Below are 23,065 nucleotides of genomic sequence, written 5' to 3'. Positions count from 1 at the left end.
CCTGCAACTGCCAGAGGAGTGGGTGTTTGGAGTCCGGACTGCGAAAGGGAGTCATCGTAGGCTGCCTTCTTTGCCCTTTCTCCTAGGCACCTCCCCCACGGTGAGGGAAAATGTTGAGAAGATGGTAATAATTGCCAGCTTTTACTGAGGGCCCACAATGAGTCAGACTACGCTAAATGTTTTACTTGCCTTGCCCTGCCCCGTTTAGTTCTTGTGTCCTACGAGGAAGTCACTATCATACCCATTTTACAGAGGGGGAAACTGAGGCGGAGAGGCTAACTGGCTTATTCAAGGTCGCTGATTGCAGTGTACGCCTGACCGCGGGGACCTCTGAACTGTCCCAGACATGCCGCCCATCTGCAAGTCTCCTTGCTCAGGCGCTGTCAGCCCTGTCTCTTGAGTGGGCTTCTCCAGTTTTCCTACCCCAGGTTCCCCCTCTGCTCTCTTCTTTACTTCTCATCCTTCATCAAAACCTCTGTCTTCTTTTTTTAAACTACACGGACATTTATTGTTTGCTTAACCAGAAATCTGGAGCTGGGCGGGTCCTAAGACTTCTTAGGCTTCCCTGGTGCCTCAGTTGGTAGAGAATCTACCTGCAATGCAGAAGACCTGGGTTTCATCCCTGGAGAAGGGAATGGCAACCCACTGCTACTTGCCTAGGAAACCCCCTTAACAGAGGAGCCTGGCAGGCTACAGTCAGTCCATGGAGTCACAAAGAGTCCTTCACAACTGAGTGACTAACACTTTCACTTTTCAAGCCTTTTTAGTAGCTCCCTGATCTCAAGATTGTTTGTAGTTCTCTTTGCAATCCCCTCATGGTTAAAAGGTAGCTTCAGAAGTACAAGAAGTACATCACATTCTCCCAACAGCATTCTAAGCAGGAAGGAAGGGGAAGAACCTTCTTCCTGTAACAGTCTGAGAAGAAAATCTTTTCCAGAAGCATCCACAAGACTTTCCCATATGTCTTATTGTCTCATTTTTGGGTCACCTGCCCACCCTTAGCCCAGTGAGCTGGATGTCTTCCATTTGCCCCCCAGATCCACTTTCAGCTCTTCAATACCCTGTGTAGAAGGTAAGGACTACTCAGTATCTGTATTCTCTGACTGGTTTCAGTCAATGGGGGATCCCAGCAGGAGGTGGTAGGGAGAGAGATGATGGGAAGAGGAGGATGATTCCCTGACATCCTCTCTGAGTTTGACCTCAGGCTGGCTAAGGTTCCCCCCACATCTCTCTGTTTTAACCACCCCCCACCCTTTTTTCAAAGTCAACTGGAATCTAGTCATTAGGTGAATTATTTTTAAAATATTTATTGCTAAGTAAATTGCACCAACATTATGAAATTTCTTGCATCAGAGAAGCAGGTGGGGAGGTGGGAAAGGACTCTCAGGGCTTGGTGTGCTGGGTGGCAGAGAGTTTAACCTTTTCTTTTAGTACCAACTAGAGAATTCTGCTAGCAGCAAAACATAGAGAAATAGTGTGATCCAGTGGAAAAATTTTATGTCCCTGGTCATCTTGTCAACTGCCACCTCTCGTGCTTAATGTTAAAGTGCTGTCATTTTCTAAGGCTTTTAAAAATCATTTCTGCTTCCTCAGTTCTGTAGTGCAGCATCATTAAATACCAGGCATAATGTCCCTAACAAATGGCAGTTGGAACAAAATAGCAAGGATGCTTTGGTGACTCAGAATTGATCAGAAATCTACTGAAATTTCATGTATCCTATTTGCCAAAATTTCTAAAATGGTACTACAAAGCTTTGGCTAAGTAGCTGTAAAGTACTGGAGGAGTAAGGGGGTGAAGGATACAGAGGCCTGTCTTGAGGTAGGAGGCGGGAGGGGAGAGCCATGGGAAGTCGTGAACTGGATCAAATCTTCATATGCAATTATCTGTTCCATCTCTGTCTCTAACAAACTGTGTGACCTTGGGTTTCAGGTTCCTTATCTGTCAAAAGGAGGAACTAACATATTTCTAGCTCGTCTAATCTCACAGTGTTGATGTAATGATCAAATGAGATAATGGCTGAGAAAGTGCTTTGGAAAGACTATCAAATAATACATGGCAACAAAAAGGTGTCAAAAGAGCAGTTTAAATTAGAAATACCCAGAAACCTGAGGGAGGTACAGAATTCTTTCTGCAGGAATGGGTAGGGAAGACTATGAAATGAATCTTCTCTTAGCTAGGCCTGAAAGGAGAGGAAATTTAGATCATTTAGAGTGAAGGAAACATCCCAGCAAGTGGAGGCAGAGACAGGGGGGAGTCTAAGCTGCATTCTGGGCCCATGAGACCAGACCAGATGAAGCCAAAAACTTTATAGTAAGACAAGAAAGTTGAACCTATAGACCATCCTTGCGGTTAAAACTGTTGCAGAAGGACTTCCCTCGCCGTCCAATGGTTAAGGATTCACGCTTCCACTTCAAGGGGCACGGGTTTGATCTCTGGTGGGAAAACTAAGATCCCACATGCTATGTGCGTGTGCATGTATTGAGGCAAACAAACCAAAACCCCCTGCAGCAGGATACTGAAAAGGAATCTTACAAACAATATCATCTGGTGTCCTTGAAGAAAGAATTGCAAAAGAGGCCCTAGAATTCATTCTCTTTCATTCCCTTCCTATCACTTTATTATGGACTTTTTTAAAAAAGAAAGCTTTATTGAGGTATTTTGGCATACAACATTTAAAGTGTACCACTCATTAAGTTTTGACGTAACTATACATCTGTGAAACCATCAACCATAATCAACATAGTGAAGAAAAGCATCATTCCCTAAGTGATTACTTGTGCTCTTTTATAATTCCTCTCTCTGGCCCCTCCCAACCACTGATCTCCTTTTTGTCACTATAGATTAGTTTGCACTTTCTAGAATTTTACATAAATGGAAACAAATAAAGATGTCCTCTTTTTTTCTCTGGCTTCTTTCACTCAGCATAGTTAATTTGAGTTTCATGCATGTTGTTGCTCTTCTCAATGATTCATTTTTTTTCAGTTCCTGTCTTATTATTGTTGAGAAGTACTATGGATCCTCTAAAGCCTTAATTTGTTTGAGTTTGTATTTAAGGAGGTGCTTCCTCCATGATCCCAAGGTACTTAGCATCTCACAGAGGCACTTTTTTTTTTTTTTGATGGGGCTGCTTGGCTTGGGGCTTCCCTGGTGGCTCAGAGGTTAAAGCGTCTGCCTCCAATGCGGGAGACCCGGGTTCGATCCCTGGGTCGGGAAGATCCCCCGGAGAAGGAAATGGTAACCCACTCCATTATTCTTGCCTGGAGAATCCCATGGACGGAGAAGCCTGGTAGGCTACAGTCCACGGGGTCACAAAGAGTCGGACACGACTGAGTGACTGAATGATCGAACGAACGCTTGGCTTGCAGGATCTTAGTTCCCCCACCAGGATCGAACCCATGCCTCCTGCGGTGGATAAGCAGAGTCCCAACCACTGGACCACTAGGGAATCCCCATGTTATTTGTTGAAGGGATGAATTTTGACCACCTCAATAGTGCCTAATACCTTATATAGTTTTGTTTGTTCCATGAAATGCTTAGTCTCTGTAGGCCTGTCTTCATGATGGTGGTGTTCATCTCACCTTCTGCTGTACCATATGCAAAATAACAACCACTCCTTAAATGTTTTTTAATGATAAAACCAAGAACATACTCAAGTATTCTTGAGCTAGACTCTGGGGGAAGGGGGAAGGTGTCAGGGGGGTGGTGGAGAAAGATAAATTAGGCATCACTCCTGCTCCCAATGTAGCTCTACCTTCTTGAAGACACTGCTCTTGATCAAGTTCTCAAAAAATATGTTTTAACTTGATAATAAATGTAAATGGGAGTCTGAGAAAAAGTCTACTTAACCTTTCAGATTTGGGCCATCCCTTTGCTGCATTGTTTAGAATTACAGAGAACAGTAGAGATTTGCTGAGAATATTGCAGGGACTCTGCCTCCCATACTGTAGCCAGGAAACCAAACCATGCTCCAAAGATAGAGATTTCAGGTGAGCAGTTAGTATTCTACTTCTCAAACTAATGGAAAGGTTTGAGTAGAATATTTTCTCCCCCTGAAAATTTGGGCTTAAATAACCAGTTTCACAGCTAGGACATTAAAAATAGCCATTGAATTATGGAACCATGCTTAACTGAGCAATTGTTTAGAAAAGAATGTTTTAAAAGCCATACCACTTTATGGAGTTCCTGATTGCCTTAGTGGTTAGGACGTGGTGCTTTCAGTGCAGAGGTCTGAGTTTGATCCTGTTCAGGGAACCATTCCACATGCCTCATAGCACAGCCAAAAAAAAAAAAAAGCCATAGCACTTTGAAAGTATCTGAAGACAATAACGAGAGTATTATGGTATTATGGACTGAGAAGCTAGTTTTAGGAAAAAAAATTTTACAGGCGGTCAAGAGATTTCAGAATTATTTTCAAGGGTGTTCACTGGAAAATGAAGGTATTCAGAGCCACAGCTATTGATGATTAAGCTAGAAAATTTCATGCCCATTTGTAAGTACATGATTTAGGAAGAAAACAAGTGAATAAAGAAAATATGTAATCAACCTATGACATCAAATGAAAATTTAAGAACAAATGTTCATAATGTGCCATTTTTGCAAATGTTTAACCCTTCTAAGGGGATTTGAAACCCAGCCCTTATGGCTTCAAGAGTTGCCTGACTGTTCATGGAAACTTTAGTTGTGCAGACTGGAATAAGCCTGGTTTTACTCTGAGACACTATTGCAAACTAGCATGTAAACAAGGCCCAATAGGAAATTTTGGATCTTAAAGAAAAGCTGAGAAATTTGGCTCAAAAAATGGGACAGATTGAAACCATTTTTACCAAAGGAATATGAGACAGTTAAAAGAAATTGATTCAGAAAAAGAATTCTATCATTTTGAAAAGCTAGACATGAGGCACAACGTGTTCAGTTCTTGTTATAACCAACCGAGTGTGCTGCTGTAATGCGCAAACACGTGCCAGGCTGATAAAGTGTTTCCCTGGGTTTTAAACTGATGATGACACTGTCTCATACTGAGCTGCATATGAAAGAGATTTTCTCCTTTAAAAATTGTGTCAGAACCAGTGGGAGAAACAGACCTACCAAAGGGCATTTGGAGGTTCATGCTTGGGAAGAACATACGCTGTAAATTTTGAAATGCCTCCTATGATTAAGGTGTTATGGGGGGGAAAAAAAAAAAGCAAAACCTTGAGGAAGTTAGCAATGTGGTATACTTTCTATATTCCATTACCAAAGAGAAATTTTGCCAAACTAATTTATAGTGTTCAACCACGTAGCCAAGTAGATTAAGAGTTACATCTGGGTTTCTCATGACTGTGTTGCCTTATAAAAACCCAGGCACAGATATTTCTGAAAAGCATGCTTTTCTTGGGCAGCTTTTCAAAACTAATTTATTGGTATTTTCAAATGATTAATAATGGGAGACTCTATGGACGGGGAGCCCTTGATCTTCCAAATCAAGGGTTACTGACTCAAAAGTCCGTGGGAGCCAGGCAGGTAATTAAAGTGTGCGCAGTCCAAAGAGTGCTGGGGACTGTGACAAACCAAGGAAAGAACACATCAGAAAGAGGAGCAGCCTCATTCAGTTCCAGCCAGTTGTTACCTTGTGGGAATGGAAGCCCAAGGGTGACAGATCTTCTCGTTATGCAAAAAACCTTAGAAACCCTGCTCTTTGTATATAATATCCAGATTTTTATGTGAAATCTTTTGCATTGTGAATGCTGGCAACCACTTATTCATAACAGCTTATTGTTATTACAGAAGCAGTACACATGCTTTGTATAAAAATAGAAAAATGTAGGCCATCAACAGCAAAACATTTTCCCACCTCTCAGAGTACCACCGTTAACACCTTACTGCATATCCTTTCAGATCTTTTTTGTTCATAGATATGTAGACATTTTAAAAGCAAAATGTGATTACCCTGCACATGTGGTTTTGGAACTGGTATTTTATTAATGATTTTGACCTTTCCGTCTCAGTATATTTTCACCCCATCTAATCCCCTCTCCATATTAAAACATTTCCAGTTGACCACAAATACCTTTTGTAGCAATTTGTTTAAACCAATAGGGAATCCAGGACCCATGTGTTTTCTTGCTATTGTGTGCCTTGTGTGTGTGTGCTCAGTTGCTTCAGTCGTGTCTGACTCTGCAACCCTATAGACTATAGCCCATCAGGCTCTTCTGCCCATGGGATTCTCCAGGCAAGAATACTGGAGTGAGTCGCCATGCCCTCCTCCAGGGGATCTTCCTGACCCAGGGATCCAACCCGAGTCTCCTGCATCTCCTGCTTTGCAGGCAGATTCTTTACCACTGAGGCACCTGGGAAACCCATTGTGAACTTTAAGTCTCTTCAATCTAGCAGTTTAGGCTTAAAAACGTATATGTACTGACTTGCTGAAGAGAGCAGGCAAGTTCCCCTGCAGAATGCCTCACCTCCTAGTGTCTATTAGTTTGCTTCTCTATTCCCAGTATTTCCTGTAAACTGCAGGTTATATCTAATACTTCTTTTGGGGTAGGGAGAATATATGCTAGGTTGGGCTATGTATTTGCCTCACACCAGAATTAGTCTATGGGTTAGCGATACCAGGACGGTTTCCAGGAAATGAGTGATGCCAGTCTGATCCCTCCAACATACGCTTACATTTTTGGCTTCAAGACTATAAACTGATAGTGTTACTTGGCGCTGTATGAATGTACAGTTGTCTCCAGTCATTTTACCTATAGTTTTAATAATCTTTGCTGGCTTCCCTGGTGGCTCAGCTGGTAGAGTCCACCTGCAATGTGGGAGACCTGGGTTTGATCCCTGGGTTGGGAAGATCCCTTGTGGAAGGGAATGGCTACCCAATCCAGTATTCTGGCCTGGAGAATTCCATGGACTGTATAGTCCACGGGGTCGCAAAGAGTTGGACACAACTGAGTGACTTTCGCTTCACTTCAATAATCTTTGCTAGGACCAAAAATTTTTTCTAGAGTTCACAAAATGCTGCTTTTCCAATGCTATCATTCTTTCTACATTTATTAGCATTTTTTCCCTCTTCAACTAGGATTCAAATTAATACTATAAAAAATAACTCCCAATGGGCCAAACTCAATGCATATGGGTTGCTACCTTCTGATCGACACTTTCGGCCAGACCAGTCTCACCACTGTCATCAGTACCCTGTGCATTAGGTCGCTTATTTGTAACACTCAATTTCTTTGCACTTGTTGACATGTTGTTTGTAATCTTCTCACCGCATTTTATGTGTGTATTTATCTCCCTGGCTAGACTGTGACCTCCTCAAGGACAGGGACTCTCCTGCGGTATATTTCCTTTGCTTCTCCTAATGTGCTCTTAAAGGTACTTTAGTGATTGCTAATTCTAATTAACAAAAAAGCACTAGGAAGAACCCAAAATTTTCATATTGTCTCTTATGTTCCCTGGCTTTCCTACTAAAACTTGTCCTAATTATCTATCATAATGAAGTGCTTGTCTCATTTACAGTTTACTTATGCCCTGGGAGTCCCTGCAATGAGGAGGAGGGACGAGGGGAAATAAGCCCTTTACTAATCTTCAAAAGTTGGAAAGTCATTTTCCAGCTTTGTGACCTTGGGTAAGTTCCATCATCACTCAAGAGTTTCTGTGTCTTCACTCAGTAAAATGAGGTGACAGGGTTATCTCTGAACTCATACCTCACTTGGCTCTAACACTCTCGGATACAAATCTAACCAATACCTTTTAGTAGATGTTCCTCCTAACCCATCTCTCCCTGCTTGGGTGGCACCTTGCCTCCCTTTATATGGGTCAACACTATCCTTTCTAAGATGAGGTGAAGTCATACCCATGGTGGACAGAATTTGCTTCTGATGACTTCCTGACCATCATAGTTAGACTGGTCTAATCTCTATATAGTCATCAAAAACAAGATTGGGAGCTAACTGTGGCTCCTTATTGCCAAATGCAGACTTAAACTGAAGAAAGTAGGGAAAACCCCTAGACCATTCGGTGAAAAAGTGAAGTGAAAGTGAAAGTTGCTCACTCATGTCCGACTCTTTGTGACCCCATGGATATACAATCCATGGAATTCTCCAGGCCAGATTACTGGAGTGGGTAGCCATTCCCTTCCCCAAGGGATCTTCCCAACCCAGTGATCGAATCCAGGTCTTCCTAATTGCAAGTGTATTCTTTACCAGATGAGCCACCAGGGAAGCCCCTAGACCTTTCAGGTATGACCTAAATCACATCCCTTACGATTATACAGTGGAAGTGACAATAGATTCAAGGGATTAGATCTGACAGAGTACCTGAAGAACTCTGGATGGAGATTTGTAACATTGTACAGGAAGAAGTGATCAAAACCATCCCCAAAAAGAAATGTAAAAAGGTAAAATGGTTTTCTGAGAAGACCTTACAAAAAGCTGAAAAAAGAAGAGAAGTGAAAGGCAAAGGAGAAAAGGAAAGATATATCCATCTGAATGCAGAGTTACAAAGAATAGCAAGGAGAGATAAAGACTTCGTAAGTGATCAATGCAAAGAAACAGAGGAAAACAATAGAATGGGAAAGACTAGAGATCTCTTCAGAAAATTAGAAATACCAAGGGAACATTTCATGCAAAGATGGGCACAATAAAGGACAGAAACGGTATGGACCTAACAGAAGCAGAGGATATTAAGAAGAGGTGGCAAGAATACACAGAAAAACTATACAAAAAAGATCTTAAGGACCCAGATAACCACGATGGTATGATCACTCACCTAGAGCCAGACATCCTGGATTGCGAAGTAAAGTGGGCCTTAGGAAGCATCACTACGAACAAAGCAAGCTAGTGGAGGTGATAGAATTCCACCTGAGCTATTTAAAATGATAAAGATAATGCTTGAAAGTGCTGCATTCAATATGCCAGCAAATTTGGAAAACTCAGCAGTGCCCACAGAACTGGAAAAGGTCATTTTTCATTCCAATCTCAAAGACAATGCCAAAAAATGTTCACACTACCGCACAATTGCACTCATGTCACACGCTAGCAAAGTAACACTCAAAATCCTCCAAGCAAGGCTTCAGTAGTACTTAAATGGAGAACTTCCAGATGTTCAAGCTGGATTTAGAAAAGGCAAAGGAACCAGAGATCAAATTGCCAACATCTGTTGGATCATAGAAAAAGAGAATTCTAGAAAAACGTCTGCTTCATTGACTACCCTAAAGCGTTTATCTGGGTGGATCACAACAAACTGTGGAAAATTCTTAAAGAGATGGGAATACCAGACCACCTTACCTGCCTCCTGAAAAATCTGTATGCAGGTCAAGAAGCAACAGTTAGAATTAGACATGGAACAACAGACTGGTTCCAAATTGGGAAAGGAGTACATCAAGGCTGTATATTGTCACCCTGCTTATTTAACTTATATGCAGAGTACATCATGCAAAATGCTGGGCTGGATGAAGCACAAGCTGGAGTCAAGATTGCCAGGAGAAATATCAATAATCTCAGATATGCAGATGACACTACCTTTATGGCAGAAAGCTAAGAGGAACTAAAGAGTCTTTTGATGAACATGAAAGAGGAGAGTGAAAAAATTGGCTTAAAGCTCAACATTCAAAAAACAAAGATCATGACATCCGGTCCCATCACTTCATGCAAATAGATGGGGAAACAATGGAAACAGTGAGAGACTTTATTTTCTTGGGCTCCAAAGTCACTGTTGATGTTGACTGCAGCCATGAAATTAAAAGCTACTTGCTCCTTGAAAGAAAAGCTATGACCAACCTAGACAGCATATTAAAAAGCAGAGATGTTACTTTGCCGACAAAGGTCCGTCTAGTCAAAGCTGTGATTTTTCCAGTAGTCATGTATGGATGTGAGAGTTGGATCATAAAAAGCTGAGCACTGAAGAACTGATGCTTTTGAACTGTGGTGTTGGAGAAGACTCTTGAGAGTCCCTCGGACTGCAAGGAGATCAAATCAATCAGTTCTAAACGAAGTCAGTCCTGAATATTCATCGGAAGACTGATGCTGATTCTGAAGCTCCAATACTTTGGACACCTGATGTGAAGAGCTGACTCATTAGAAAAGACCCTGATGCTGGGAAAGATTGAAGGAAGAAAGAGAAGGGGACGATAGAGGATGAGATAGTTGGACGGCATCACCGACTTGATGGACATGAATTTGTGCAAGCTCTGAAAGTTGGGGATGGACAGGGAAGCCTAGCGTGCTGCGATCCATGGGGTCACGAAGAGTTGGACATGACTGAGTGATTGAACTGAACTGAATCTATGCAGTTCAGTGAACTGAACTGGACATGAACTGAACTGAACTGAATCTATGCATCCCAGGAACAGTCTGCTCAGATTTCCCAGGTCAAACCTTAGGACCTCCTTCCCAACCAGGGTCAAGGGCCCTACACAAGCAGTTGGCACAGCAGAGGCTCAGTCTTAGGTCTTCCTTGCTCTAGGGAGGAGGAGTTGGAGAGAACTGAGATCGGTTATACTCTTGTCCTTCTTGTAGTGTCTAGCCTTTAGGCTTCTGAATGCCCCTAAGTCAGCTCTGGGGTATGGGTCCTTCTAAAAAGAAAACCACAAAAATGCTTTAGCTCACTGCTTTTTCCCAGTTCTTTTCTCTCAGTCATGTAAGTCTCCTTTCTCTCTTTTTGTTCCCTTCCATATAGGTGCAGTCTCAGGAACCTCATCCAACTAGCTTTCTGTACCCAGAAACAGCTATTAGGTCCACCTTGACTGAGGACGTAATCAAGAGATACATGGAGCCTTACAATTTCCGTGGCCTTGAGCGCTGCAGGTGGAAGGGGAAGCAGCCAAGTCTCTAAGGAGTCAGGCAGAGAACCTCCCCCCCGAGCTGCCTTATTCACAAACCACATTTGGGCCTGTAGCAAATAGGGTTGGCCAGCCAGAGCACATAGCTCAAGCATGCTGTGAAAGCCTGACCCCTGTCCGTGACTCTCATCTAAAGAGACACAAAATGGATTCATAATTCTTCCTTTTCTCCTCTCCGCATCTCAGGCCTAGTGGCTGTTGATAAAAATCAGGTGGTGGATTGGCCAAACAAGGTCCACCTGTTGCTGTCTTCTTGGCGGCATCCCATGAACCTTTCAGCAACAACAGGAAATAGCAAACAGAACTACTAAGGATGAGCCGTCTCCCCGTGAACAGGAAGAAGGGAAGCTCTTGACATGTGGGCTATGCTTGGAGCTTGCCAGTGATGCCATGGGGTGGCTGGGGCTGCTCTTATGCCATGGTTTGCCTTCCCTGGGCCCGTCTTCATCAGACCTTACCACTTGTCTTTCCTCAGAAAGGAGGGAGAAAGTGGCCCCTGTGGCAAAGAAAGAGTATTGGGGACCCCCACAAACAGGGCTAGGACAGATAAGCACAGACCTGGAAAGGAATCAGCCAGTCAGTGATGGAGGTCAAGGTTCCCAAGAGTAAATGAACTGAAAGAGGAGTTCAAACCTGGTGCTCTGTGACAACCTAGAGTGGTGGGCTAGGGTGAGAGGTGGGAGGGAGGTTCAAGGAGGGGACGTTATGTATTATACCTATGGCTGATTCATATTGATGTATGGCAGAAACCAACACAATATTGGAAAGCAATTATCCTCCAATTAAAAAAAAAAAAAACTGAAGGAATGGAGGTAAGGCTACACAAGCTTGTCTGGATTTCCCAGGCCTGGAGCAGCCTGATGAGAAATTTTCCCGGTCACAGAATCTTTGTATTCACTTATTTAATAACAATAGTTCAGAAGAAGCAATCCCAGCTGTGCTGTGCTCTGTGCTTAGTCACTTGGTTGTGTCTGACCCTTTGCAATCCCATGGACTGTAGCCCGCCAGGTTCCTCTGTCTATGGAATTCTCCAGGCAATACTGGAGAGGGTTGCCATGCCCTCCTCCCGGGGATCTTCCCACCCCAGGGATCAAACCTAGGTCTCGACACACATTACAGGTGGATTCTTTACCATCTGAGCCACCACGGAAGCCCAATCCCAACTGTAGAACAAGTAATTTCAGAACATTTATCCCACCAAAAACAAAGTGCATTTCCTCCCTTTCTCTGGTGTGAATCTCTTCCGCTCACTCAGAGGCATCTATTATGCAATTCCCAGGTTGGCTGGCAAAGTCATTACAATCATCCCTAAATATGAGTTATTTCCAATATGAAACTAAGTGGCATAGAATGAAGACTAAAGATCAAAGGTTATCAGATTAATATTTATCAAATCTGCAGCATTTCAAAAGAATTTAGCAGATTCACTCTCACTTTATGACTTATAAAATAGCTTTCATGTATATTTATTAAACTTTTTAAAAACTGATGTCTGTGCAAGCCTTCACTGAATAATCATGAAAGTTGATCATATATATTGCCACAAAAAAACGCATTTGAAAAAGGAAACTTGCAGTGTCAACAATATTGGACCAAACTAAAGGATAAAACTTATTAATAAAAAATATTTAATACCAGTCATGGATGACAAAAGTTTCTCTCTACAAATGCCAACTGGTATAAATTTTTAAACTATGGAACAAAACAATTTACTATATTATTATTTTGATTGCAGGTAGTTTTAAAAATCAATCTGACAAGAAGTTTATGCTTTAAAAAAAGTAAGTAAATATTATCTAATTTGCCAAAGTGCAACCAGCGATATTTAACTTGTTACCTCAGGAACCAAATGTGGAAACCTGAGTTAGTACAAGATTTTCTATTTAGTCTGGTAAACATTTGTTTTACATGTGGTGAAACGCTTTGTACTACTGCCATTAGTCCTCTGCCTTCTTGTTCTGGGTAGGTCAGAAATCACAGCCATCAGCAGGGTTTTCATCTTATCAGCCTCTCCAGAGAGTGCTTGATTCCACCACTATTGTCATTAGTTTCACATGCTGTTCTAAAGAACTCCTTACATATGCAGTTGAGGCCATTTTAATAGGAAAATGAAAAATATCTGATATTTCCCCTTACTTTGTCATAATCCAGAGCAACCAACTATCATTGACCAGTAGAGCAACACCGCCTGTGCAGCAGTTAGACACACAAGACGCTCGAGTCAGGTGAATACACTGAATGTGAATGCTGGTCCCCTAACTGACAAACTGCTAGTGCTGGGGACAGTCACCTGAGCTTACGAAGACCCAGGATGCAAGGATAAATTGCAAAGAAAACCAGCATCTTTCTTCACCCTTTCACTTTCTATTGCTGTTGTCTGTACAACCTTTGTTAGTCAACTGAATAGGCCACATGCTTGTTTGCTGAAAATACAGATTGGCCTTTTAATAGAACGAATGTAGTAGGCAGACCTAGGCATCAAAATCATGTTGAGTTGTATTTTTCAAGGCATCTAATTTAGAAAAGAATATTCGATTAAGAAACACAAAAAATGATACATGAAATGTTTGCACCAATTACATTTATTGCTGGAAACTTTATACTTAAAAAAAAAAAAAAAGGTTTGGGATGTCCCTGGCGGTCCAGTGGTTAAGACTCTGAGCTTCCAATGCAGGGGGCACGGGTCTGATCCCTCGTGGGGGAACTAATCCCACATCCCACATGGTGTGGTAAAAAATTTTGTTTAATGTTTGAAAAGTAGGTTAAAACAGAAAAAGATATTATCCACAAAGGTAAGAAGCAATCCAATCATTTACAAAGTGCTGCAAATCTGATAAATTTATGTTGCAGATAACTCAAAAGTACTCTTAGATGAAAAGATATAAATCTGAAATACCCAAGAACAGAACAGAACAACTAAATGGCTATAAAAATACCCAAAAGAGAACTCAGTTTTTGGCAACCTGGTCATTAAGAGAAGTGAACTTTAAGTAAACTTTCAGTGAACTGGTTTTAAGAGGTCTAGCCAAACATTAGAACCAAGAGTTTTGCCTCTCTGGCTCCCAGGACCTCAGAGCTTGGGAGATGGAGTGGATAATCCTGGTTCCCTCTAAAAGGCAGCAGGTCCAGAGAGCTGAGCTACTTCTAATGAACCAAGTGTAACAGTCACTAAGAAGAGAGTGTGTGTGTGCACACTGGAGATACAGAACAGAATCAGACCTTTAGAAAGTATTGGAACCCACCTGTGCGTGCCTGTCACACGCCACAGCACAGTCTGTACACCTGGAACGAAGGCCAGTCACCCCTACCATGGCAACTAGAGGGCTCCTCCTCCATGCCCATTTGGAATGTCTTTTTTTCTAAGAAAAAAATTATGTTTGGCTGTACCAGGTCTTAACTGCAGCACACGTGATCTTTGATCATCACTGTGGCACGTGGGATCTTTACTTGCAGCACGCAGGATCTTCAGCTGTGGCATGTGGGATCTAGTTCCCTGACCAGGGCTCAAACCCAGGCCCCCTGCGAGTCTCAGCCACTGGACCACTAGGGAAGTCCCCCATTTGGAATGTCTTGATCTTTGGGTCTCTGGCTGTTGTGGCCCTCCCTAGGGGACTCTCCTGCCAAGCCTGCAGTGCCTTTCTTGCCTTGGCTGGCCTCAGAGGGGCCCACTGGCCAGAGGAATTTGTCAGTGGTGGTGGTGGCAGCAGCAGTGACTACATCTCAGATATAATTGGCAGGGGGCTGCCGGGCACTGAGCCTCTGCATGTGACAGCCGTGGCAGAGCAAGTGCCCATCTAGAGGGAAGCAGCAGCAGCCTTCCTCATCACTCAGCTGCATCCGGCAGTCCTAGGAAAGAAAGACACCTAGGTCAACTCAGCCCGGGCACCCTGGACATCTGGGGAGTCTGCCTTGTGCAGCACTGAACTCCCGGTGACTGGAAGAAAGCGGGTGGGTTGGAGGGGATGAACACCCAGAGAAACCTGGGGAAATACCTCAGCTGGACACCAGGTGTCGCTGCTACAGCAGAAATAATAAGACAGGATCCCATTTCCAGCTGTTAACCAGGAGTACCTAGTTTTAGGAGTCTTGACTCTAGTGACGCCTGATTTAGAAGGACTAAAGGACCAGGCCCAGAGAGAGTGGCTGAAGGGCGAGAAAGACTGGAGATGGGTCAGAGCACCTTCCTGGTTTCCCACGGCCTATACCTCTCCTACAGACAACGACAGTTTTCAGACTTCACTCCCCCAGCCCCATTCCAGCTCTGGGTGCCCTGGCCCCCGACACTGACCTCACAGTGGTAGCATTCAAAGTGATAATCTCGGTCCATGGATATCACCCTCACGATGTCCTCACAGCCCTGAAATAATGCACACCCCCGTGGGCATGAAAGCAGCTTGACAATCCCAGCTTCACCCTCCCCAGCTTCACTCTCCCCACCTGGCCCCCTCCAAATGAAAGATCACACAGAGGCCTCCAGATCCTCTCTTCCTCCATCTGTAGCTTTTTTCTTTTTTGGCTGCACTATTGGGCATGTTGAACTTCTCTGACCAGGGATCTATTGCACCTGAGCCCCTTGCAGTGGAAGCTCAGATTCTTAACCACTGGACCACCAAGGACATCACCCTTCTGTAACTTTGAGATGGCCTTTGCAAACCCTATGGGAACTTCCCCCTTCCCCATCCTTGGTGCCACCTCCAGAAGGGCCATGTCCCCTCTTGGAGCCTCCCCTCTGGGGGCTCAGGCCTCACAGAGAGGAAAGGGGCATGCAGCATAAGTAAGCTAAGCTGGGGACAAGGAGACCCTGCAGGGTCTGGGTCCTCACAGGCTTTTGACATTTTTCCCATGGCACACACAGTGTAAATCATGTCTGACCCCTTCCTAGCAGCCCTGAGGATTCTTCCCACCTTTTCCCGGCCCCTACATCTGGGAGCTGGTGACCTTGATTTCAGAGAAAGTCTCCTTCTCTGGACTGGGAGAAAAGAGATGAAGCCTGGGCCCAGAGAGGCTGTCAGACAAGTCCAGGCCCGGATGTTGGGGTCAGGGTGATGACCCAGAGAGCAGAGTCACACGGGAATCTTCGAGGATTGCATTCCTCAGCACCACCGCCTCCCATGGGAGGCCAGGCAGCCTGTCCCCAGTCCCTCCCCAGAGGCGGCAGCCCTGGCAGCCCTGCAGAACCCGGACACACTGACCTCTGAGGGGAGGATGGGTTGGCCACAGGCTGCGCACTTAGGAGCGTAGCTTCTGTAAGGGAGAGGACAGAGGTGAGGCGAGGCGGGGGGCTCCCTGAGCCGGGTTCCACACCACACCCTGCGGGGGGGACTCACTTGTGGTAGTCGGTGACACAGTACACCTGGTTGGAGAAGTCCACGGTAAAGGGAATGCCGTCCAGGCATTTGTTGCAAACGATGCATCGGAAGCAGCCAGGGTGGTAGGACTTTCCCATTGCCTGGAGGATCTGGTTCATGGGGTGGGCAGTGAATCAGTCTCTGCTCTTCAGCTACTGATGAGGTTCCCTGCTGCTCCCCCTAACCTCATCAGAGCCCCTGCTCACCTCCCTCCGCTGTGGAATCCAGGAGGACCAAGCGGTCTTAAAATGGATGCAGAAACCCTGAAAACCGTCTTAGGGAACATCCAGGCCAGTGTTTCTCAGCCTTGGCTGCATATCAGGATCATGCAGGGAGGTTTTTAAGCCCATCTAATGCCTGGGTCCCACCCAGAAGTATTCACCACAGTCTCTGGTAATGACCCAGCCCTGGTATTTTCTTCTCTTCTTCCCAGCCAAACCAATTCCTCCTTACAGAAAAGAAAACTGAGCTTCAACTGATCTCAGCCAGTAGCAGAAAGGGGATTAAGACTCAGGACCCCACACTCCAGGCTCAGGCAGAGGGCGGGGCTGTGCCTGCAGAGTTAGGGAGGGGCTAGATGGCAGGCTGAGTAGTCCAGACTTGATCCCACAAGCAAAGAGAAGCCACTATAAACAGTTGTTTGGGCAAAGAATGGGATGCAAGTGATTGCTGATGGGTTGCTCTCCCCACTTTTTCTCAGGATCCATTTAGTTCCTGATTCCATCCCCCGGCCCAGCAGCTTCCCAGTCTTAGCTGAATACACTTTGCTTACCTTCTCCAAAATCAAGTGACCACAGACACAGCATTTCTCAGCTGCCTCCTGAAACCCTGAAAACTGGGAAGAGAAGACCAAGGGAGGACGTTACAGTCTGAGCACAACCTGAGGAGTGGAACCCCAGCCGGCCACAGAGCAAGGCGTGGGAACCAATTCCAGACCCAGGGGACCGCTCACTCACCAGATAGTCTTCCTCACAGTACACAGAGCCATTGACGCTGTAGAAAGCCTTGCAGCGCAAAGTTCGCCCTAGAAGCAGCAGAGAAGACACTGGAGTCTCTCCGGGGTCCAGGCAAAGGGCATCCCCATGGCGGGGTCACTGCTCTCTGATGTTTCATGATTCACTTAAACCTGGACTTTAGTGCTTGTCCTAACTGCTGTCTGCCCCAGTTCCCCACACAAATACCCCATCTGATGCAATTCCCATTTGCTTTGGTCTCATTCCTGCCAATTTCCCACTCCTTTGCTCACTACTTCTCCAGCTCCCGCCTTCTCACCAGTTTTCTATGCCTCTGCTTTACATGAGTGCCTTCTTCTCCAGCGTCTGGGCTTGCTCAGGGAGCCACCTGGGATAGCAAAGCCCACCACAGGTTGGGGACAAGGTTCAGGGGCTCTGAACAAGATGCCATACAATGTGTTCAAACGCAATCACACTGTCATGGACTCTGCCCTCTGGGACCTTTCAACCCAGGAGCCTCCACACAGCTCTCCTCTGAGCCCTCTCTGTCTCACAGGGATAAGCTCCGTGGAGGTCAGGACACACTGGAACTACCCCTGGGGACAAAGTGTTTTGTTTGGGAGCAAAGCTGGTCCCCTTTCCTGCCACACTAGACTGTTTCCCCAATTTTAGAGGGACCCAGAGTCTCTGGGGTCAGAAGCAGCCCAGGATCTTCTGCAAGCAGACAAGGCAGGACGATTCCCCATGAAACCAACACCCAGGAACTGCTCCAGGGTGTCTAAATTATCAGGGATCAGGAGGAATGAGATGAGGGCGGAGAATGGGCAAGGTGCCCGTGTCTGCCCTCCTCTCATCAAAATCTCCACTTCCAGCTCTCCCCAGTGGTTCAGAAAAGTTGATTTAGAAACTTCTGAGATACAAGGGAGTAGAAGGAGGGAAACAGACATTCCCAGCAGAGGCTCTATAAACAGAAGGACAGACAGACAGATGAACCTAAAGGGAGCCAGGCAGAGGCTGGGAGCGGCGCGGAAAGAAAAGCTGAGTGCTGGAGTCAGACAGGCAGAGATAGGAGATTAAAAGGTTCAGCAAAGGAATCAGAGTGGGTAGGGGTGGGGGTTGGGGTGTGGTAATGAGGGAGGTGAGGGAAGGGCTGGGGAGTTGAAGCCACTGGGAGCACCCCCCTCCAGGCGGGCCTCCTGAGCTAACAGCAGCGGGCATTCCTGGAGCGTGATGTCATCAGCTTGGCATGGCCTGGTGGCCTGCACTCCAGCGAGGTGGCTGAACTCTGACCAGCCAAGAGAAAGCCCCCCCCGCCCCCCACAGCTCCCCACTCCCCCAGCCCACCCCACCCTTCCCACATTCCAGTCTTTCACTGTCGCCCCAGGCAACTCGGCTGCCCAAGACCAAGCCCCACCAAGGAGAGGCCAGAGGGCTGGGAGGGAGTCCAGCCTGGGCAGGCGAGAAGGCAGAAGAATGGAGGAACAGAGCAAAGGAAACAGGCCGAAGAGATGGAGGGCTGACTCTGGCTGGAAAGCTGACCCAGCGTGCAGCGGGAGAGCCAGGTAGCGCCCAGAGTAGGGGAGGCCAGAAAGAAGGCGAAGGCCAGACCAGCAAATGGAGAGGCACAAGTTCTGCTCTCCCTGGGCACTCATGCGTGTGTCGGTACTCGAGGCCTCAGGCCTGGTCCAGAAGGTCTGTCTGGGGGCTGCACTCACCACAGGAGCAGCAGACAAAGCACTGGGTGTGATAGAGGCTGTCCAAAGCCTGACAGGCGTTGCTCTGCCCATAGATGCCTTTGTTGCACTTGATACACGTGCCTGAGAGGAGAGAACAGCTTGTCAGCATCACATCCCACTCCCCCAGCTCAAACCCAGGCAGTCGCCATCTTTCCTGATGGCAGAAGACCACCAGCCACGACTTCCATTTGATGGGTTCCCTTCTGGGAAGAACGAGTAAATGGGATGCAGCCAGGGCTTGGCTGGACAAATTTACTCTTGTTGACTGATTAATCAACAGACATTATCTGAACATCCATTTAGCGCCAAGCAGAAACACTGTGCCCCACACTGTGGAAAACTGGAGAAGTCAAAGGTCCCCGGCTTTCAGATGCTGGTTTCTGTTGGGGAGAAAAGACTAAAAAGGCAAGGTCTGATCCCTGGGGCACTGTGTGGACAGAGATGCAAGTTCATAAGGGCCCAACAGCAGCCTGGAAAAAATGTCCTAGTGAAAGGAGGCCAGGCCCAGAAAGCCTCTCCAGGACCTCAGTTTCCCCATCTGTAAAATGAACTGCTGTTCAGTTACAGAAAGAGCTCTGCTCCATACCTCTAAGCCTCCAAAGATGGTGAGAAGATGTGGCTCAGCAGAGGGCCCTGTGCAGACGGGACCATGTGAGTGTGACTCCTCTGGGTAGGTGGCTGCTTAGAATGCAGGGTGTGTTCCAAGGATTGAGGGTTGCAGAGGAAGAGGGGGAAGGGTGGCAGAACCCCTAATGTCTCCCTGTCTTCTTCTATAATAGAAGAAACAAAGCTGAACTGCTCTTCCCCAACATCTCCCCTAAGATACATAACACCAGGCTCTGGCACCTGCCTTTCCTGGGTGTGTTCTTCCCTCCTTCCACTCCCCAATTCCAGGCCCATGAGTGAGGGCCAGGGCTTGTCTTTGGGGAGCAGATCCCAACCGGCCCGCCTCACCCCTCACCCTGCCCCACCTCTCCCCCTCGGCACACTGCCACACTCCTTGCCTGTTGGGGCCCATCCCAGTCTTTGCCCAGGGGCTTGGGAGCCCGTGCAGCAGCTGCAGCAACTGATGGGCCCAGGCCTGCCCTGCTCCCACCCACCCTCTGGCAGCTGGGCAAGGCTGGAGCCAAGGAAGAGGGGCCCTACTAGGCGCAGGAGTGGGAGGGTAGAGTTAGGTTGGGGGTTCTGTCAAGAGGAGGCAACCTGACCCCTAGGGAGAGATGCCCCTCCCCACCCACCCTCTGCAGGGAGGGGAGCTCTGCCCCAAGGGCGTCGTGCCAGGGGGCCCTATTAGAGCCACTTTGGGGGGAAGCCTTGGACATTATGGGAAGATGAGAGCCAACTGCTCAGGCACAGCGGCCGCCTCACCACCTCTAACCTAGCACATCCACCTCTAAGTTCTTCCTGCCATTTTTACAGCACTCTCTCCCAGCAACTTTCCTCCTTTTGGTTCTGATGGCTTAGCTGAGGAAACTTCTGTCCACCCATCAGCGGGTCTCCTAGCCTCAAAAGGAAACTGCTAAAAGGATCCTGTTACCTAGGCTCCCTTGACTAAAGGGTTATCGGCTCTGGGCTTTCTCAGGTGGGGACAAATAGGGAATGATTAGAGTTGAACTAAGCAGGGCCCTTTCAGCCTTTAGCCCCTGCTACTTCTGAACCTCCTCCCAGTCTGCCTTCCCTGGCTGGGTTCCTCTCCCTATTTACATTTCTAGCCAGAGTTCTAGAGCTTGGGGTCTATCGCAGGAACATGGATGGGGGAGAAAGGTGAGAAGACGCTGGGAACACTGAACGGGCTCACAGACCTAGGTGTGAGCCCTCCATTTCTTTCTGTACTTCCTATCGCAACCAGATTAGCATATTTTAATACCGTGAAGTGGTGTGGGTCTTGGCTAAAAGATCATTCAAGACCGCAATACCCTCCCGAGCTGAGACGTACAATAGCTAATATTAGTTAACTGCGTCGGAAGAGAGGCAGCGACCAGGTTTCTTTAGCAACAGGAAAGTAAGGATTCTGAGCAGGTTATGACCAAAACTGATGGTCAGGTTATTTCTGGCAGTTACACATGGTCGTCATCCATCCAGGGCCATCCAGGGGTGATGCCGTCCCGGTGGTCAAGGCTTCTGCCCTGACTTCCGGAGGATGGGAAAAATAGAAGCTGACTCCACTGGGTCTGGACTTAAATGCCCACGCACGCACGGAGCCAGCAGGACTGGAGCCAGCCAGAAGCAGGGTCCCTGCTTTCCGTCCAGGGCTTTCTTCCTCCCCCCAGGCTCCATTTCCCCGACAGCGGCCACAGCTCCGCGCGTGTTGGGAAGCAGCTCCCCCACCCCCTGCACCCCACCTCCGCCCAGCGTAGCGCGGCCGGCCCCGCCCGCGGGCACCTGGAGCGCCCGGGCAGGAGCCGGCACGCACGCTGCCCGCCCGCCCTGCCCCCCAACCCTCGCATTCCCTGAATTCCTGCGGGCGGAGCCTGGGCCCGGGTCGGGGCGCGGCGCGCAGGAGCCTGCAGGGGCACGGCCGTCGAGGGGGGAGCGTGATGGAGGGATGCTCTCACCGCCTCATTTGCCCCCCACCCCCCGCAAGGCCTCCTACCGCGAAAATACCCAGGCTCTAAAGCCTGAGGAACTGGGATTCACGAGATAATCGGGGCGGAGGTGGGGAGGGGGAAGCGGTGAATTTTAACAGGAAAAAAAATGCCCATGGTCCATTTGAAACCCACTGGGTATGGGAAATTCCTCTTGCTTCTTTTCTAGCCCCGCATCTCTGCCTCCGATTTCCCAGCGTCAGCCGTCGGGGCAGCGGGCAACCGAAGGAGGCGGCCGGTCCTTTCCCGACCCTAACCACTTCTCTCACTCACCAAAGTAGTCCTCTCTGGACTCTGGCTCCCGTATCCGGGCCCGGGCGGCCTCTGGAACAAACGCACCCGGCGGCTCCTCGAGACCCGACGCCTCAATCCCCGCGGATTCTCCGCGGACGCCGGCTTCTCGCCCACCTGTGCCCACCGTCAGGCGCAGCAACGCTGTTAGTTCATCCTGGTATCGGGCGCCCGCGGCGCAGTCCCCGTAGCCAGTCACCGAGTGTCGTCCGGGTTGCGCTCCTCTTCTCTCCAAGGGCCCTGTCGCTCCCACTCCGGCCCCGGCTAGAGCTCCCGGGCTGCCCAGGGCCGGGGGATACGAGTGGCGACTTTCCTGGCAGCCGAACCCCGCGGGCCGATGAGCGCACAGTCGGTCCAGGGCAGCGTGGAGCTCGGGGTAGGCGGACGGCACCCCTCCAGAGGAATAGCCCACCGGAACCCCGGCCAGGGGTGGGCCAAACAGGCATGGCCCGGCAGGCAGGGGGCTGCCGTGGCGCTGGTCGTAGCCCATGCTGATGCCGCTGGTACGGTTGCTGCAGGGTCGGCTACCTCCGGCTCCACCAGCCCCCGCCCCGTCCAGCAGCAGACTGCCCCGGGGACTGGACGGCTTGCTCGCGTCGCTGGCTGAGCTACTGGCGAAACTGGAGCGGGGGCTTAGGGCTGGGGCCGTGGTCTCCAGCCGAAAGTCGGGGGGCAACGACTGAGGTAGAGGCAAGGCCCGGGAGGGAGGCGGTCCCCCCGGAAAGGAGCCTTCGTAGCGCGGCACCTCAAAGGAGCCGCGCGGGTTCCGCTCAGCGTCCAAGGGGCCTTGCTCCCGGGCTGGCTCCAACGGCTCATCTCCAGCTCCCCCAGCAGCTCCACGGGGCCCTGATTTCCTTGGTCCCCCCAGCCCACTCAGGCGTCCCTTGCCCGGCCCGGGGGTCCCATCAGACCCAGACCGGCTAGATTCACCCTTTCTGCGGCCGAACTTCGCGCTGCCGGAGTCCGAGAGTCTTAACTTCTCCAGCAGGCGACTGGCTTTCTCCCCTAAACGCTCCATGCCCTCGGGTCTGGGGCGTCCAGCCCCCTCCCCGCCCGGCACCCTGCAGCGTCTCGGCGGCCGCTTCTCTTTCCCTGCGGCCGGACTCCGGTTCCCGAGGGGCACAGGATAGGCACAGGGGTTTAGCGGGCGGTCCGGATGCCCGGCGCCAAGAATCCCGCAGCATCCCCCAGCGAGAGGGGTTTCGTCCCCCCGCGCATCAGGGGTTAAGCGGGGCTAGAAGGGCCTACGGCCGCGGCTGTCCCGTCCGCAGGTCTATCTGTTCAGGCGTAGACTCGCCCGGCAGCCCCCACTCTCCCCGGCCCCCGCCCCCCTCGCTC

General features: G+C 48.3%; 1 protein-coding gene and 1 long non-coding RNA gene across 3 annotated transcripts; one reads left to right on the top strand and one right to left on the bottom strand.

The window, feature by feature from the left end:
* The first annotated feature begins 896 nt into the window (after positions 1–896).
* Positions 897–11,132, top strand: LOC129562927 (uncharacterized). Its single transcript, XR_008687280.2, has 3 exons — positions 897–1,072; positions 7,493–7,601; positions 10,652–11,132. It is a non-coding gene; the product is annotated as an uncharacterized LOC129562927 (long non-coding RNA).
* A 2,233-nt stretch (positions 11,133–13,365) lies between these two features.
* On the bottom strand, positions 13,366–23,027 carry AJUBA (ajuba LIM protein). 2 transcript variants are annotated; one of them, XM_055435544.2, is made up of 8 exons: positions 21,710–23,025; positions 18,831–18,932; positions 17,119–17,186; positions 16,935–16,997; positions 16,142–16,272; positions 16,007–16,058; positions 15,103–15,171; positions 13,366–14,660 (listed from the first exon to the last, which is right to left on the bottom strand). In XM_055435544.2, the coding sequence occupies exons 1-8, from the start codon at positions 22,743–22,745 to the stop codon at positions 14,535–14,537; spliced, it is 1,647 nt and encodes a 548-aa protein (XP_055291519.1). In that variant the 5' UTR covers positions 22,746–23,025; the 3' UTR covers positions 13,366–14,534. The 2 variants fall into 2 exon arrangements, with proteins under 2 accessions (XP_055291519.1, XP_088696131.1); XM_088840005.1 differs by lacking the exon at positions 15,103–15,171 and having other exon boundaries at positions 21,710–23,027.
* Positions 23,028–23,065: the final 38 nt, after the last annotated feature.

Source organism: Moschus berezovskii, chromosome 9, assembly GCF_049115385.1.
Source record: "Moschus berezovskii isolate FMDL1 chromosome 9, NW_MosBer_1.0, whole genome shotgun sequence".
Taxonomy (NCBI): Eukaryota; Metazoa; Chordata; class Mammalia; order Artiodactyla; family Moschidae; genus Moschus; species Moschus berezovskii.
This window is presented reverse-complemented; position numbering and strand designations above follow the sequence as displayed.